This window comes from Cucumis sativus, chromosome 1 (genome assembly GCF_000004075.3).
Source record: "Cucumis sativus cultivar 9930 chromosome 1, Cucumber_9930_V3, whole genome shotgun sequence".
In the NCBI taxonomy this organism is placed as follows: domain Eukaryota; kingdom Viridiplantae; phylum Streptophyta; class Magnoliopsida; order Cucurbitales; family Cucurbitaceae; genus Cucumis; species Cucumis sativus.
In genome coordinates this window covers 4,727,956-4,745,105 of record NC_026655.2, presented here as the reverse complement: position 1 = coordinate 4,745,105, position 17,150 = coordinate 4,727,956, and the positions used below count along the sequence as shown (strand labels likewise).

General features: G+C 32.3%; 2 protein-coding genes and 1 long non-coding RNA gene across 5 annotated transcripts; 2 read left to right on the top strand and 1 right to left on the bottom strand.

Annotated features, from left to right (window-relative positions):
• Positions 1–1,393: 1,393 nt before the first annotated feature.
• Positions 1,394–3,744, bottom strand: LOC101211489 (putative pentatricopeptide repeat-containing protein At3g15130). Its single transcript, XM_011652676.2, has one exon. It carries the CDS (start codon positions 3,406–3,408, stop codon positions 1,609–1,611), a length of 1,800 nt encoding a protein of 599 aa, XP_011650978.1. The 5' UTR covers positions 3,409–3,744; the 3' UTR covers positions 1,394–1,608.
• A 3,608-nt stretch (positions 3,745–7,352) lies between these two features.
• On the top strand, positions 7,353–9,444 carry LOC101205016. Its single transcript, XR_968926.2, has 3 exons — positions 7,353–7,513; positions 7,745–8,112; positions 9,215–9,444. It is a non-coding gene; the product is annotated as an uncharacterized LOC101205016 (long non-coding RNA).
• A 1,323-nt stretch (positions 9,445–10,767) lies between these two features.
• Positions 10,768–16,325, top strand: LOC101211239 (probable ADP-ribosylation factor GTPase-activating protein AGD15). Of its 3 annotated transcripts, none has more exons than XM_031887179.1 (9): positions 10,768–11,174; positions 11,629–11,687; positions 12,695–12,785; positions 13,698–13,752; positions 13,960–14,050; positions 14,145–14,346; positions 14,949–15,027; positions 15,173–15,247; positions 15,481–15,618. In XM_031887179.1, exons 1-8 carry the CDS (start codon positions 11,124–11,126, stop codon positions 15,184–15,186), a joined length of 642 nt encoding a protein of 213 aa, XP_031743039.1. In that variant the 5' UTR covers positions 10,768–11,123; the 3' UTR covers positions 15,187–15,247; positions 15,481–15,618. The 3 variants fall into 3 exon arrangements, with proteins under 3 accessions (XP_031743039.1, XP_031743036.1, XP_004137634.2); XM_031887176.1 differs by lacking the exon at positions 15,173–15,247 and adding an exon at positions 15,973–16,325 and having other exon boundaries at positions 10,771–11,174; positions 15,481–15,661; XM_004137586.3 differs by lacking the exons at positions 14,949–15,027; positions 15,173–15,247 and adding an exon at positions 15,973–16,325 and having other exon boundaries at positions 10,778–11,174; positions 15,481–15,661.
• The last annotated feature ends 825 nt before the right edge of the window (positions 16,326–17,150 follow it).

The following is a 17,150-nucleotide window of genomic DNA, read 5'->3' as shown; positions in this document are numbered from 1 at the left end:
TTCGTACAAAATATTTGTATTTCATAGAATAAAAAAATGACAAAATATTTATATTTTATAGTAAAATCAAATGAATTCTTACTTGGAGTGGAAATAGTTTATCTTTTAAAAAACTCATATATATATATATATATATATAAAGGATCATGTTAGAAGAAAATTGAAGACTCAAATCACATAAAATAAAATAAAGAGAAAGAGAAAAGAAGAAGTTTGCTCATCCAACGTTTCTTTAGAGTAAGCAAAACATCATTCCAATATTCAACATGGACAAAAGGAAATTTTCCAATACTTGCGCATAAGTTGGAGCCTCATGGATGAAAAATGATAGTTCAATAAAATTCTTAGTCAGGTAATAGATTAACAACCTTTAAGCACGCAAATTTCACAATAACAAACCTGAGATATCATACTAGAAAGTCCTTTAGAAACCACCTTAGACACAAGAACTTCGACCATATTGCATCTACTGATAAACTTGAAGCCAACACAACGGTCTAAAAGCAGGATAGGACATTTGGAATATTAAAAACTTAAACCAAATAATGATAAAAGGAAAATAATTTAACATCCAATAATTTACTCTATGGCCTTACCATTCACATAATTGTTATAGAGCTATCTTATGTACTGACAATAAAAACATTACCAACTCAAAATAATAATGTTGATAATAATAAAATTATATATATATTTATCTTTCCTTCATTAAGAAATTGTGATATACTCCTACAAACGAATATATATATATATTATTTCTGTAACATCATGTATGAATGCAATTGCCAACACAAAAATGTTGTACATGTACACCTTTCATACTTTTATTCTCTGCTTTCTTTTGTTATATCTCCCTCTCTCGTTCACTTTAGGTTTTTTGTCGATCAGAATCCAACCTTTAATCTCCCAAGAGATATCAATATTTTATATGAAATTAAACTTTGGAGGAAAAAGGAATTCCCCCCTCAGTTTGATGTGTCCACCTCATCCCACATGCTACATCTAATTAACATACCATCCTACAAGCTATAATTCATAAAAAATAACCACCCACCCACTAGCATGACTTTACTGAAAGATAAAGCATGTTGGTAAAGGAAAGTAAACTAAATCTCATGTTCTAAACAACTTAGTTGGAAGGGAACCACATCTTAAAAGAAAAAATATAGAAAATATAGAAAATAAGAATCTAAGCAACCTTCGAAGAGAAAAAAAATATAGAAAAAGTAATGTCATCTTATAAGAAAATGTTACCAATTAATATATAATTTTATTATTTGGTCCGACGAAAAAATAAATTTTATCATTTTCATTCTTATACTTTCGTTTTATTTGTTCACTGCCCATAAAAAATGAACATAATTATTTCTCTAACCTCCTCTTAAAAAATGAATGACTACCAAATCAACGTTAGATGATAAAAAAATTCAGACCACCACATTTCATGTCTAATTAAAATCTATTTCATCCTAAGGGATGCTCATAGGAAAAAAGGTCTCCCATTAACATAACTTTCCTAAAAGATACACAGATAAAAATAGGAGAAAGAGATCTCATACATCAAACTATTTATTTAATAAAAAAAATCTTTAAAAGCAGATGAACAAATCAATCAATAGTTCTTCTCATGTTTGACATCCAACTTGATCCAGGTACTTTCTTTACATCTCTAGTTTCCATTAGTTCTCTCAAAATTCCAACACTGTCCCAGTTATCACCACCAGCAAACATGTTTGATAACAAGATGTAAGTCGATGGATCGTTTCGATCCAAATTCAACGCGTGCTCGGCTGCTCGTTTTCCTGTCTCTATGTCACCATGAACCAAGCAAGCACCCAGCAACGTTTGCCAGACCAATGAACCAGGTTGAAATGGCATTTGTAGGATCAAATCCTCGGCTTCTTTTATACACCCAGCTCGGCCTAATAGATTCACCATACACACATAGTGATCTTCTGAAGGTGCAATCCCATGGTCGGCACTCATGGAAGAGAAGTATTTCCATGCTTCATCAATGAAACCTCCTTGGCTACAAGCATTGAGAACACAAATAAAAGTGATGTGGTTAGGTTCAGCTTCCCCTTTTCTCATTTCATCAAAGATTTGAAGGGCTTCTTTTGTTTGACCATTATGTGCAAATCCCATAATCATAGTAGTCCACGAGACGACAGATCGTTCATCCATCGAACGAAATACGACATTTGCACTGGTCATACATCCACATTTTGCATACATATCAAGTAGAGCGTTATCAACACAAACATCAACATCGGTTCCAAGTTTAATTCTCAATCCATGGAATTTCTTTCCTTCTTCAATGGAGGCCAAATTGGCACAACTATTCAAGGCAGTTGCAAGGGTGAACTTATTTAACCTCACGCCGACATTTTTCATCTCATAAATGACCTCAAGAGCTTTCATTGGTTCCCCACACTGGAGACACCCTGCAGCCATTTGGGTCCAAGAGCATACATCACTTGAAGACATTTCATCAAAAGCTTTAAAACCATCTAACAACTTCTGATTCTTGACGTACATATCACACAAGGAATTCCCTACACAAATGTCATTGCCATAGCCACTTTTCACAAGCTGACCATGAACTTGCAACCCCAGCCTAAACTCAGATAGAGCAGCCAATCCAGTTAAGATGCTAGCAAATGTAAAATTATCAGGCTTAACGCTCTCGAGATTCATCCGTCGCCAAAACTTCGGCAGTTCAAAATATGCTAATTGCAAATAACCAGCCATCATTGCATTCCAAGACACAGTATCTTTGGATAAACAACTCTCGAAAACTTCTAAAGCCTCTAGCAATTTCTCATGCCTAATTAGAGCAGTTAAGAACGCATTCATGAGAAAAACATTCGACCCATACCCTAAGCGAACAATAAATGCATAAATTTGGTATGAACATATCAGCCTCTGAGTTAAAGAACAAGCATGGAGAGCACTTACAAGAGTGAACTCGTTTGGCATTATCGTGCCATCGCAATGCATACGCCCAAATAGAGAGAGGGCTTCGTTGGGTCGGCCATGTTGGACGAACCCAGCAATGATCGCAGACCAGGACACAACGTTTCTCTCAGGCATTTCGTCGAACAGTTGCAGGCCATATGATAGACGTCCACATTTGACATAAAAGTTAAGTACATGGTTGTGAAAGAAAAGAGAAAATGGAAGAAACCCTTTGAGGAACTTCGCATGAATTGCGGATCCATGGCGGGAATCGGAGGTTAGAACACACCGTTGCAAGAAACTGACATAGAAATCTTCTAGTTTCACCGATGAGTTCTCCGATTTCGAAACGAAAGATTTGCGAGAAATTCTCAAAGCTATTGATTTTTGTAAATCGGTGGATTTTGAAATAAGAAATAATGGACGAGCGAGATGAAAACAAAGAGGCATCTAATTTATATAAACATTTGAAATCCTGGAACAAACTCAATTTAGGCGGAACAGGAGAATCTATGAAACAATCCTAGTTGCCTCGGCACCCAAGCTCCGTTTAATTAATTAGAATTAGTATATATTTTAGGGCCAAATTGTTAGCAATACGACAAAGTTACGCATTAGTAAGTACTAACTAGAATGATTAAGATACAATTGTTATGCCTAAAGCGTATAATATTATAAGATTTTTGGAGGTTGGTTGTGTTCCAACAAATGGTATAAGAGAATCATACTATGTGTGGTCGTAGTTCAGTAACATAATAGTGAATTGATGTTTGAGATTTCTAAGGAGTGTAATCTAGTGAGAAAATGACCTAGCTAAAAGGATAACATACTCAAAAGCCTAATTCCAAAGGGATCATCTTTGAGTTGATAAACAACCTTCCTCAAACTCAATGCAATAGAAAGGAAACTAACTTGAATTTGTGAGTAATTGAGTGAAGTACTCAATGTCATAGAATGGAAACCAACTTGAATTTGTGAAATAATTGAGTGAATTGTCTGAGTGATAATACTTTTGTGAAGATATTAGTTAGTTGCTCTGTAAAGAGATTAATTGTAATTTGTGGATATAGAGATTACTTTATTGAATATATACACTAGATGTTATAGAGTAGAATACACACAGTGGGTATACATATAGATAAGTAAAAAAATATATTAAATAACAATTTTAAAAATAATAGTTAAGTATATAGCAAAAAAATTACAAATATATCAAAATCTGTCGAGACCTATTAATTGATTAATATTTGCAACATGGTTTATTAATAATAGATTTCTATTATTGATAGACTTAAAATTTACTATATTAGCAATTTTCTAAAAATATTATATATATATATATATATCTTGAATATAATTCTTATATTTACAGCTATAAAAATCCTAAATTAACATAAGATTTTCTATTCATAATAATTTTTCAATTTTAAATATAAAAAATTGTATAAAGAATAAAAAATTAATATTTATACTTTATACAAAAAAAACTTAGATATTTAACATATTTAAGCAGTCTATTTGTGTTCGGATGTAAATATATTATATTGAATAAAAAAAATCAATATCTATGTGGGCAATTGGTATCGACAAAGTGGGCAAGAATTGCACAATTCCAACCAAGAAATAATACAATGTGTATGAAATATGTGTTTACAGGGCAGCTGTTTCGCCCCATCGTTTGCCTCAATCTCATCATTCAAACACACACCACACACCCAAGAAGAAGAAAAGTCCTTCGCAGTAAAAACATCTGGTAGTGCCTGAATCGTCGATTTTGAAGCCCGGAATGGAAAGCCTTCATGAAGGCTCAGATCGTTTAGAGAAAGTTGTCTCACGTGCGCCATCCACATCTCTTCATCGTCAGCATCCAATAAGTCATTAGAATCAGTAACGTCTACTACACCTTCCCTCGTTTCAAGAATATCGCTTTCCAAATAGGCGTTCTGCATATTAGTTTCCGAGAAAAATAGAGGTAATTAGAAAATTTAGTATATCATTTTTTAATTTTTTTAAAATTACTATAAAATTTGAAATTTTATGAATTCTTAGTGTAATTTTAAAAACTTAAATGCGCAATGTTTGTAAATCTTTTAAATGTTAAATATACTTTAATAATATCATAAAAATTATTATGGATTGAAAAAAAATCTTAATTATTATTTTTAAAACCGTTATCAATTATAATTACTATGGTTGTATAGAGTTGTTTGGCTCAATTATTGAGTTTGGGTAAACAATTCAATTTTAATATTAAACACTATTGAAACTCACCTTTATTAGAAATTCCATATTACAATTTGACAAACTAATTAAATGGGATAGATTAACTTAGATTTATTAACTTCATTTGGTGAACCAAACAATCTCTCACTTTTAGAAAACGAAAGTCGGAACTCAGCTATTTATTTGTGAGTTGTCAGAAAATCTATTTTATATCTTGTTGATTATTAAGTTTGGACTTAAACCATTCCATCGTTCCAAAAAAATCAATGAAAATCACCTGTTGTGTTGAACTGACACTATTGGTAACATCGACGACAGCATCGGCAGCACGTAAATGGTTAATTGCCCAATGAACTAAATTCATATCTATTGCTAGAGCTCCATCTAGCAAAAAAAAGAAGAAAAAGAAAAATCACCCAATCAACAAAGAATTGAAAAATATTTGATAATACAAATGCACAAACTAATTTGTTTCTCTTCAATTATAAGAATATTTGTCAAAACATATATTATTCACCAAAATTTCTAGCCATCTCAATTTTGGACAATCCGCCTTAAATCATCTATTCATCTAAAAGTCGAAAAAAATAAGATTGGGTTTGAGCGCACGATCTCTTAAACCAACATGCTCTAATATTATTTTAAATCATCCGATCCAATAACTAAAAAGCAAGATAAATTTAACTATGTAGCATGGATTAACATTTTAAAAGAAAAATGTAAGTACTTGATGTATGCTCGTTTGTGATGAAATCCAGGAGAAGATCTACGGCATCATCCTCATGGGAAGGGAAGTCGGAGGCAAATGAAATAATCTCATCAACTGCTTCTTCTTCCAATAGTCTGTTCATTCCTCTCCTCTCTATTTTCCTCTCTGTGTTGTTTTTCAACGTTGTTCTTTGCTGTGTTTCCATGGCTCTATTTTCAAAATTGGTCTATGCTTCGCATAATTCGTCAACTATTTTGCCTTTTTAAATTGATGATCAAGAGAATGAGAGGCGCAAATTGTTGGATTGTTAAGTTAAATTAGAATAGTTTCCTAAAATCCTTCGGTTAATAAGGATAATTATGATTATTCATTAAGAGCAGTTTGTTAATGGATTGCTGAAGTATAAGTCGTAATTTTTGGTTTAAAATAAAGAATTTTGATTTGCTTCTCTTTTTATTTTACCTTTTAAATTGCATTAGTGGTGTAATGTTTGATATCATATGTGGCTTGAATTTTATTGAAAAAAGATTGATGATTTAATGGATTGTGTCGATAATTATTAGGTAAAATCCATAATTACACGTTTGTTTAGATAAAAGATGAAAGAATTATTATAATAATAATAAAATTGTTGAAAATATTTATACAAAATTTTATAAATATTTTAGTTTATTTTTAATTTTTTTTCTTTTACAAAGATAAAAGTAATTGAATGTTTGTTTCGTATGTTTGTTGTGTTTTTATATCTTAATTTTGAAACATAGGTCTAAAGTTTTTCAATAAAATAACGATGTTGATGAGATCAAATATTCAAACTTCAAGATAATTAATACTTCTGTAAAAATGTTAGATGTTTCTAATTTGGTTAAATTTTATCTTTCAAACATACAAAAGAGAATTAATATTTTATCCATTATATTATCTAGGTTTTAAATTTGAGGTCATATTTTATGGACACTTTAACAAAAAAAAAATAACAACAAAATGTGATTTTAATAAATATTTTTGAAAAAAATTATAATAACAAAAATTTAAAAAGTAATTTAAATTAATAAAGGTATTATTATGTAAGTTATGTCTATTGATTATAACAACTAATGGTGTGTTTGGATTACATTCTTAAAAAAAACTAAAGTGTTTGGAAGTTATTCAAAATATATTTTTAAGTGTAATTTAAACAACTTTTAGGAAAAAGAGTTTGAAACAAAAGAAATTTCTTTAAATTTTTTATTTTTATAATTTAATCCAAACTCATCCAAATTTTTGGGTAAAATTTGATATTTTTGAAAATTTACAACAAGATAAAAAAAAAGAGGTTAAAATTCGATAAATAGTAGAATTTGGGTCGAGATGCACCCGCAAAACAACAAAAACAATAGTTGAATTTTTTAAATATTTTACGAAAATCTCCGTGGGAGATGGACAAAAGAAAAAAAACGATTTTATGAGTTTTAAAAATTGTGCTGCTTTTACCGATTTACCAAAAATTTAGATTTACTTCTCACTCCTCAACACTGCTTACAAAGACGAAAGGTTCGTGCCGAATTTGCGTCGCATTGAAGCAGGGCATTTCCAACGGCCGGTCGTCTCCGAACGTCGAGGGGGCTGTTTCGTGTAACGCCGGTCAGTACTACGCGTCAATCAACAATATTTATTCTCATAATTTTTCAATGATGTCTCATCAATTTTCGAATTTGCTCTTCCCCTAGTTCGTTCGTTGATGATAAATTCTTTTGTTATTCGAATCAGAACTGAGAAATGTAAAATATAGATTCTACAATTTTACCATTGAATCATTCAATTCTCTGAAACTGTGTCTTCTTAAGGATGCAAATTTTGTAATTCGAAAAACAGGAATCGCAGGGGATCGTTCAGACATTTTATCGAACAGTATGGCTTCACGAGGGGCAAACGTGGTGCTATCGAGGGCTAATAGAATGAAGACGAAGTTGCAGTCAGCACTATCAGCGAGTTTATTGGAAATTGAGGACGTTTCGCACCAGCATGCTGGGCATGCGGCTGTGAAAGGCAGCGCTGGAGAGACTCATTTCAATGTGAAGATTGTGTCTCCAAAATTTGAAGGGCAGAGCCTTGTGAAGCGCCATAGAATGGTGTATGATGCTTTGGCTGAAGAGCTTCAATCTGGGTTACATGCAATTTCAATAGTGGCAAAAACTCCACAAGAAACTGGAGCAAAATGATTTTCAGATTCGCCTCACAATGTGAGTTTTCAAATGATTTCTATAGTTTAGAATTGCAATGATTTAGGCATTTATGCTGGGTCTTGTATGATGTATATGCTACTTATCAATTTCAAGAGATGAGTTAAAGCTTTAAATGCCATGGAAAATTTTTTCAGCTTGTTAATTACAACTGGGAAGACACTGTATTGTAGGATAAATGCTGCTCAAAGAAAAAAAGATACATTTTCACTTATTAGATGCCTTGATTGTGGTGCTTCTATCATATTTGACTAGATTTGTTATTTTAGACTAGTTCTTATTCAACTGAATTGACTTATCTTGGATCTAAAAGTACACTATTTTGTTTTATTTTCTTTATGCATATAACATTTTCATTATAATACATGTTCTTCGATTAAAGTTCAACCCATGCCTGCAATAGTGAGGAGTAGTAGAAATTTAACTTGATTAGTTGTTTGTAATTTCACTTCAAAAGCTTCCTTTCTACTAGAGCTTGATCTAAATTCATATGTTTCAACCACTGTTATCTGTCATCTTTCATGAAACAGACTCATTTACCACTCACGAATGACTTATCATATTGAGAATCTATTACTCCAAACTTACGATGCAAAATCGACCTTACTTGAACATGATCTATTCTATAAGTTGTATAATTGTGTTCTTGAGTTCATCTAAATACGGGTTCATGTGATGGTCACAATTTAATCCACTTGGATAATATTTTTGTCATGTTGAAACCTATTACTCCCTCATTGACAGTGCATAAACATCTAGTAAGCATCTAAATAATGATTCATGTGATTTGTCACCTGTTCACTTCACTGAAACAGTATCATGAAATTCATCTATAAATAACTTGTCATATTGGAAATTTGTTACTCCACCCATTATGTGACAAATAGTAAGGATTCAAATAAGGGTTCGTGTAACGGTTACACAAGGTAATCTTCTAAAGGCCAAATTCCATGATTAGCACATGTAGAATCGAATACCTTCATGCATCATCATTGAAATCTCCCTCGATTACATACCTTATCAAAAAGATCTATTCTGTGCTTAAACATCAATTTGCTCCCATTTTAAGTCTCAAATGTTGGATTTTCTTTTTATCGTGCAGAGTGGGCCAAATTGTGAAGCCAAGAAAGGAGGAGTGAACTTTACCTCTCAACTCATAGGAATTTCGAAAATGTATGTGTATACTCGAGGTTGTTGTCTTTCTAATTTGTTCTCCAAAAAAATGTTAAAGACCAAATACATTGTGGCTCCTTACAAATACTTCTAGCTTTGCTGCTCTCCCTTGATTATAAAGATAGACTTCATGTCTTGAGTTGATTCTGAATTTAGGTACTAACCTTGCAAGTGCCTTGTTTAAGTTCCCTATCTTGAAGTTTGGGTGAAAGGAAAAATTGAAAAACTGATAAAAAAAACAGCTCAAATTGACAGAAACTGATATTGGTTGGGTTAGAACTAATTTGGTTTGACTGTTTCGATTTTGATAGGGAAAATATGATATTGAATTGGTTTTGGGTTTTTTAAGACGAACCGACGGATAATATTAATATAATTCAAATTATAGCATTTAGCATTAGCAGTCGAGTTTGGCATGGTTATTCGTTGTCATCCTCAATGCTGATAATTTACTTATTTAGGCTGTTCTTGTCTGGTGATATGCATCCAGCATTCGATTCTTTATATTCGGATTTAATTAGTTTTTTTTTAAAAAAAGAAAAGGATAGAATAAATTTTAACTAGTAGTAGATATTAGTTATTAAGCTTATTCAAGTGTAGTCACTAGTTTGAATACGATATTTAAATTAAGTCCCCCTCTCAAGTGTATGTAGAGTTTTAGTTAACAAGATATTCGTCAATAAAGAAAATTCAGATTTCAATTTCTACGTATTGTTTATATAAGATTTTTTGGTTTTTATTTTCTGAAAAAAGTTAAATTGTACGAGTTTTTAGGTTTAAATTCATTTGGTCTTACTTGTCAAAATGTCTAAAAAAACCCTAATGATCCTATGAAAAATCATATAATTTTAAAAACTAATCCATAAGTAAATGACATGAAATAAATATGAAGGTTTCAATTTTACAAAAAAAAATTAACTAAAACATGGAAATATGGAGAGAAATTGCACAAAAAAAATTTAGAAAAAAACATTTTATGCCATCAATTATTATTTTTATCTATGACAAAATTTGTGATATTAAATATATTAATTTTAAATTTGTTACTTTTATAAATTTAGAAAATGTTGTGATATGGATTCTATTATTATAATTTTTCTTATGTTATTTTTGTTGTGATATGAATTCTATTATTATAATTTTTCTTATGTTATTTTTGGAAAAGTGTTTGATATCAACTTTGATCAATGGTTTAGAAAAAATTATAAATAGTAAATAAACATTTTTATTAATTTTTAAATAAGTAAGAAGGTCTATGGTTTATATTATATTTATATTTTAAAACTTAATTTTTAATTTCAACATGTAAATTTGTAAGTAGAAAAAGTTAGAAGTGTAAGCGATGGGCCACGTCCAGAGCAAATAGAGTTGGAGAACACGCGGGATGAACGGATGAGTATGAGTGGCAGTGGCAGCCTTTACGGTTCAGCTTCAGCCTGCCCTGACCTTACCATATTACCTGGCAGTTTCATATAAATATAATTTCAACGAATAAAAACTGGCGTTCGCTTTTTGTTTCCCGCCAGCTACCTTCATACAATAGCATCGCTAAGATTAACAACAGGTGGCGATTCCTCAAATATGAACCCTCTCTCGCCCTCCCTCCCATTTTCATTTTCCCTTTTTGCATTTTTTGTGGATTTCCAACTGTTTCCCTCACAATCTGTGGATCCAATCATTACCGAACTCTTTCTTTTTCTTTCCTTCTTCATCGCCGTTCCCGAGAATTCTCTGTTCCGCGGAGCCTCCAGAAGCGTAGGGCGACTGGTTAAGAAACAAAACGAATTGAACTCATTGCCGTTTCGTAGCGGATCGGATTGTCAATTCCGAGTCCAAACATGAACGAGAAGGCCTCCGTCTCTAAGGAGCTCGAAGCTAAACATACTAAGGTTTTTTTTTATTCGCTGTTGCGGTTTGTTTCAAATCGATTCAACTTCGTTTCTTCGTAAAACGTTTCTGTTTCTTGCGTTTGTTGTCGCTAAGGATTCTCGTTGTAGGTTTATAGCAATGTAATGCTTGTGTTTCGGAATGCTATGATCAACTGTTGAATGTTTTATTTCTTTCATCAAAACTGATTCGAACTGCTAGCGTAATCAAACTAGCTAGAAACTGTGATCGAATTGCGCAGTATTGACGAAGCTCTTCGCATTTTTTTGAAAAGTTATTTAGCATCGAAAACCTTGGTTTACACGGTCAGGAAAGGAATTTCAGTCGTTGATGTAATTGATTTTGTATCAATTGTATTTTCTTCTCGACCTACTTTCTTTCTGCATCGTAAAAGATTGTAATTCTACTTTATTTAACTTGAGATCATTTCTGTGCTTGTTAAATGTTTGTTTACAGATTCTGGAAGGCCTTCTCAAGTTACCGGAAAACAGGGAATGTGCTGACTGCCGGAGCAAGTATGAAATTTTAAATATGAAGTGCTTCCTGTATTTCTAAATTGTTACGTTTGTACTTTCTGTTCTAAAGCTTCTGATCAGCCGATTGTTACGCATGTACTTCCTGTTTTTAAACTTCTGAATGTCTTCTCTGTTTCCGCATCACTTCGGAGAGAATCTTTTGTTGTTCTTTGATTACAGAAAAGAAAAACGGCTATCGTCTGTTTCTTATGTGCAATCAACGCCTTAGTATCATATCATGATAACATCTACTTATCCAATGAATGTGAACATCGACTTCTTGGCAGTATCCTGGTCAAACTGCATCCCTTGGAATGCTAAATGCTCTTTGACTTTTTTTGACTGTTAGTTTGGTGACTTTTCAGGACTGTTAAATGTTAGTTATTTGATGTTCAATTAAAATTTAAACCAGCAAAGAAATATGAAAATATCTAACATGATGCTCCATCAATTTTCGTCAGATTAGTTGGCCGAATAACTTTGTTGTGTATGTTTCTCTTTCCTAGGCAGCACCAAAACAAGGCTGCTAAGCTATAAGATGGTTAGGACTTGGTCGAGAGTTTGCATTTTTAAGGTAGTTGTTGTATAACTAGTTTCAATGTGAGTCCATCTTAGGCAGTCACAATAAGGGAATGGCCCTAATTCTAGCTAAAAAGCTTGGACATGGTAATAATATGGAGCAGGAGAAGAATACTCATTTATATATCACTTTCTGATCAATAGGATACAATGGGACAGACATTTTAAAATAAATTTTGTCCATTGTATAAAATATAAAGATTCATACAGTGGCCAACTATAGGATTTTTTTAAAAAAAGTTTAGCAACATATTAAAGCAAGCATTTAAAACTGCTGTAGTTTAATCATGCTGTTGGAATTTGAAAACCAGGTTTGGAAATGGATTTCGGAGATAAATTGTGCTTTGATAGAACTTTTCTTACTTGATGTGAGTTCAAAATGTACTTTGTATTGTATAGTTAATGTAAACTTTGCTTATGATGCACAGGGCTCCACGGTGGGCAAGTGTAAACCTTGGAATTTTTATATGTATGCAATGCTCGGGTATTCATCGGAGTCTTGGAGTACATATTTCAAAGGTTTCCCTCACTTCTATGTGGTGATCCTGTGACTACTAGTAGATTTTTACTTTGAACTTTTCGAGTTTGGCGTGAACAATTTCTTGTAGTTTTGAATAGATTCTTCATGAAAAAATATGAACTTCAAATGATCTTACATTTAAATAATAAAAAAGGAGGCAAGAGTTTTAACCACTCTTTTAAAGATTTTTTGGTTGTTATTTAGAGGAAATCTCCTTGCACGTTCATTTCATTGGAGAACATTTGAGAGGCTCAATGGAACTGAGAATTTATATATGCATATTGCTGATCTGCTAGGCTTGAAAATGAATTTGTTATCTAGTTCCAATTATGATATAATCGGTGTAATTGCCTGCAAACTACTTGGGTCCAAGTCATCTACTGATAAACCCAATAGATCTGTAAAGCATTAGTTTAGCTTGCTCTGTAATCCTTAGGTTGAAATAGAGGTAAAGTTGAACAATATTGAATACACAACTATTTTGTGAACTCACTGCAAATTATGAACTTAGTAAATTGTTTGCATTGCCTCAGCATACGTTCTTGCATTTGCTGTTAAATGTTGTTTGTCCTTAATTAAATTTTGATTTAACTATGTTCTTTCTGAAAGTAGAGACAAAGAACAAACACAAGTTTTATGTGGAAACCCTAGTTTAGGGAGAAAAACCACAATGCAAATATTTCTTATAAAATTAATGATACAAGGGAGCATTAATTTATAGGCAATAGAAGCCTAATTAAATCAATGAAAGATAATTAGGGCAACATGAAAGACTGAAAAACCTTTAGGCTTTCAACATACAACAAGCCCTCTAATTCTAACATGACTAAATTCAGTATTTTCTAAACTCTCATTATGCTGGATCTTCTTTCTGTTTTTCTTTACAGTTGGAAATTTTTATTTTGTGATAGGTACGGTCTACTACTCTTGATACATGGCTACCGGAACAAGTTGCTTTTATGCAGTGTAAGAATATTTGCCATTCGTTAAATTTGTCGTTTCCGTAAGTTAGGATTTTCAATAGACTGTTTTCAATCAAAATCGCTTCCAATTGGATTAATACTTGATCTGCAAAGGAAAATCTCCTGTTCAGAGATCTAATTTCCAACGAATTAAATTTTCTTTTACATCAGCTACTTGAGGTTGATGGTCATTTACATATTATATTTGTAGCTATGGGAAATGAGAGATCAAATTGTTACTGGGAAGCAGAATTACCACCAAATTTTGATAGGAAAGAGAATCAAACGTTCATTCGTGCCAAGTAATTGCTCTGCTTCAATCTAGAACAGTTTCTAAAGAAATTTGGATATGATTTATTCATTTCTATTTATCTAACTTTGTTGAGGAGCTTCCAGGTACGAAGAGAAAAGATGGGTTTCTAGAAACAGAACACATCCAGCTCCACAATTAGGTGGAACGAGTAGTGTTTATTGTGATTCGATTGAAATTGGACCCAGAAGTTCCATTTCAAAGAAGATGAGGAACTTTTCTCTTGAGGAAGAGATTCTCACAAAGCACGTGACAAGAGCAACTCCCACAGTAGCAAAAGCACGCGGGGTAAGTTCATTCTTATCCTGTTGCATAGTATTCTTTATTCCTGTTTTCGTTAAATTGAGATTTTATACCTGGTAGAAAAATTATGTGGAAAGGAGGACACATTGTCTCTTCAGTGAAATTCAATTTTCCAATAAATAACAATCATTGTGTACATATCACCATGTGCTGAGGAGGAAATCACAAACATAGCACAATAAAAGTAGTCAATGATCTATTTTTAAAGACATCAAGCAAATAGCAACACATGAAAAATAATATATTTAGAAAAACACGTCTTAACAATTGACATCTTAACGTGACACATTTGAAAAAGCACACAACATGTTAAAGTTTGTGTACAATAAACTTCCAGGTTTGACAAGAAAAGTTGTACTTGTAGTGTCTTTTATTTTCACCTTGGTTTGGTTTATGGCATGTAATTCTGATTTACTAGAGTCGTGTGAAAGTTATTTTAATCCTTATCATTCATGCAAAATCCCTCTACTCAAGTCTTTCTGTGGCTGATTGATCAGAGAGTTGTCCTTTTCTGTAAATTGCTCTTTCTGATTCTAACCTCTGACCCAAAGCATTATTTCTTTTTCTTTTTCTTTTTCTTTTTCAAGGAGGGAAGTTCTCTTTTTCATTTTAAGTTCCTATATTTGTTCAACTGGTGTGCATCTATGCCTTATGAGGAAAAAAAAGGTAAATAAAGAAAAATACATAGGTGCATCCTGGGCAACACCTATCTTTGTACATCCCACTAAATTGCCCAATCATAACTTGTTATGTGATCAAGTATTACCTACCTTTTCTTTGAAAATTTTAATATTATTGTTGATGTGAGTAGTGAGTAGTGAGTAGTGAGAAGTGAGAAGGAATGATGGGTGGATGCAGACCCGGAAATTTAAAGCGAATAAAAGAAGTGAGTGGAGAATTATGTTTCTTTTCTGCAGTAGAATTAGTTATTTTTCATTTCTGTTTTCTTAGTGATAACACCAGTCTAGGTTCTCTAATGAATTTCCGTTTTTTTAAAATGGTTTTCGAGTCGTATTAACCTTCAATGTACTTTAGTATTGTCTCATTTCTGCCTTATCTCATAAACAAGAAGCTATAGTTTTAATTGTCTGAACATGGTGGTGCATATTTTTCATGCAGAATTCTTTAGATATGAGGAACCATATGATTACTTCAGCTCCTCCAAGAGGGCCTTCGTTTGTGAAAGAAATTAACCCATCGACAAAAAATACAAATGAATCCCCAGATCTCTTCAAATATGTCCAACATGCAAAACAGGACCGATCTAGTGTAATTCCAGCACGTTGGGCAACTTTCGACTGTAAGTACCCACTCCCAAAGTTCTCGTGATAGGCTGTGGATGATAACGATTTTTTAAATTTATGCTTGTTTTCTCTCCATTTTCATACTATGATTTTCACATTTCATACTCAGATTTTAAAACTAAAAACAAGTTTTTAAAAAAAGAAAATTCAGAACTCTCGATTTTTTAAATCATTGGTTGAATATAGAAAACAAAGTAAGTAGACTTATTGCTATTATTCGTGGAAATAGTATTTGTAAGAATCAAAATACTTATCAAACATGACCTTAAATTAGTCTAACTCGACTAAATCAAATTTGTGGATGCAGGATGGATAATCTTACACAACATCTGCCTAGCTTGGTGAAAATTTATCCATTTGTGGTGGTTAAATTTGGAGGAAGCATATCTCGTCAACAACAAGGTTTGTTTCTTCCATAAAACTCCGATCGTCTTTTACTCACCGAAAGAAATAAATATGTGTACCATTTGTTTATATTTCCTTGATTAAGACCCATCACATTTATGATCACATGTTCCACTTGGCCCAATTTGTTTAGAGGATAAATTTACTTTTGCTCGATGGAGACCTCAGTTCACATAAATTGAGTTTGTTGAATGTTTTAGATTTTTTATTTTTTTAATACAATAATTACGGAGTAGAAGATTGAACCTTAAACAAGAGAGTGCATTCCAAGTTTCCTTGCTTTAGCCTTTTTCGATAAGTATTAGTATTATAAGAGATCTTATTGTCCAACATTATTATTGGATAACCTGTGCGATACGTTAGCTAGGTGCGTCTTTTATTTACCTTTACTACTTTCACAGTACGACAACCCTAAAAACCTCAAACCTTAGGATATTCAATTTAACCACATTTCATAACCTCTCCAATAGTACACTTTGCTTCTAGAATTATACTTACGTTAACGATGTGCTCTTTTCTTCTATTTTTCTTTTCCGAAAACCTCTATAAAAGCTTTTAGGTACCTTTAGAACTTTTAACATTGTTTCAAAGTATACTAACAAACAAAATAAATATTTGAAAATTCGATTTTAGCACTCCTTAAGCATTCTTTAGTTTTCATATTAAACACTCAAAATAAATAGTTGAATCTTCTTGCACCATTGTTCATCTCTAGCATAAACCTTCTAGGTACTTCAACACTGGCCTTGTACTTGTCGAAATATATTTATATTAACACTCTTTCGAACACCTATGCACCATGTTTATACTCTATAGTTTCCAGACTGATGGACAATTCCGAGAATTTACTTCCATTTTTATTTTCCACACTCGTGGCATTAAATTCTTTTCTCAAAATATCACCTCTAAGCTATTTCTCTGCTAGCCCTATGCACCATCCCCTTGAGCTGTAAAAGAGAAATCCATTATTTTTCAACATTTTTATATTTTGGCTCTTAGGACTTTGCACCCACATCCGATCCCCGTAGGTGTAGTGTAGATTACTTGATAACTCGCATCTATTCTCTCCTCTCATTTCTC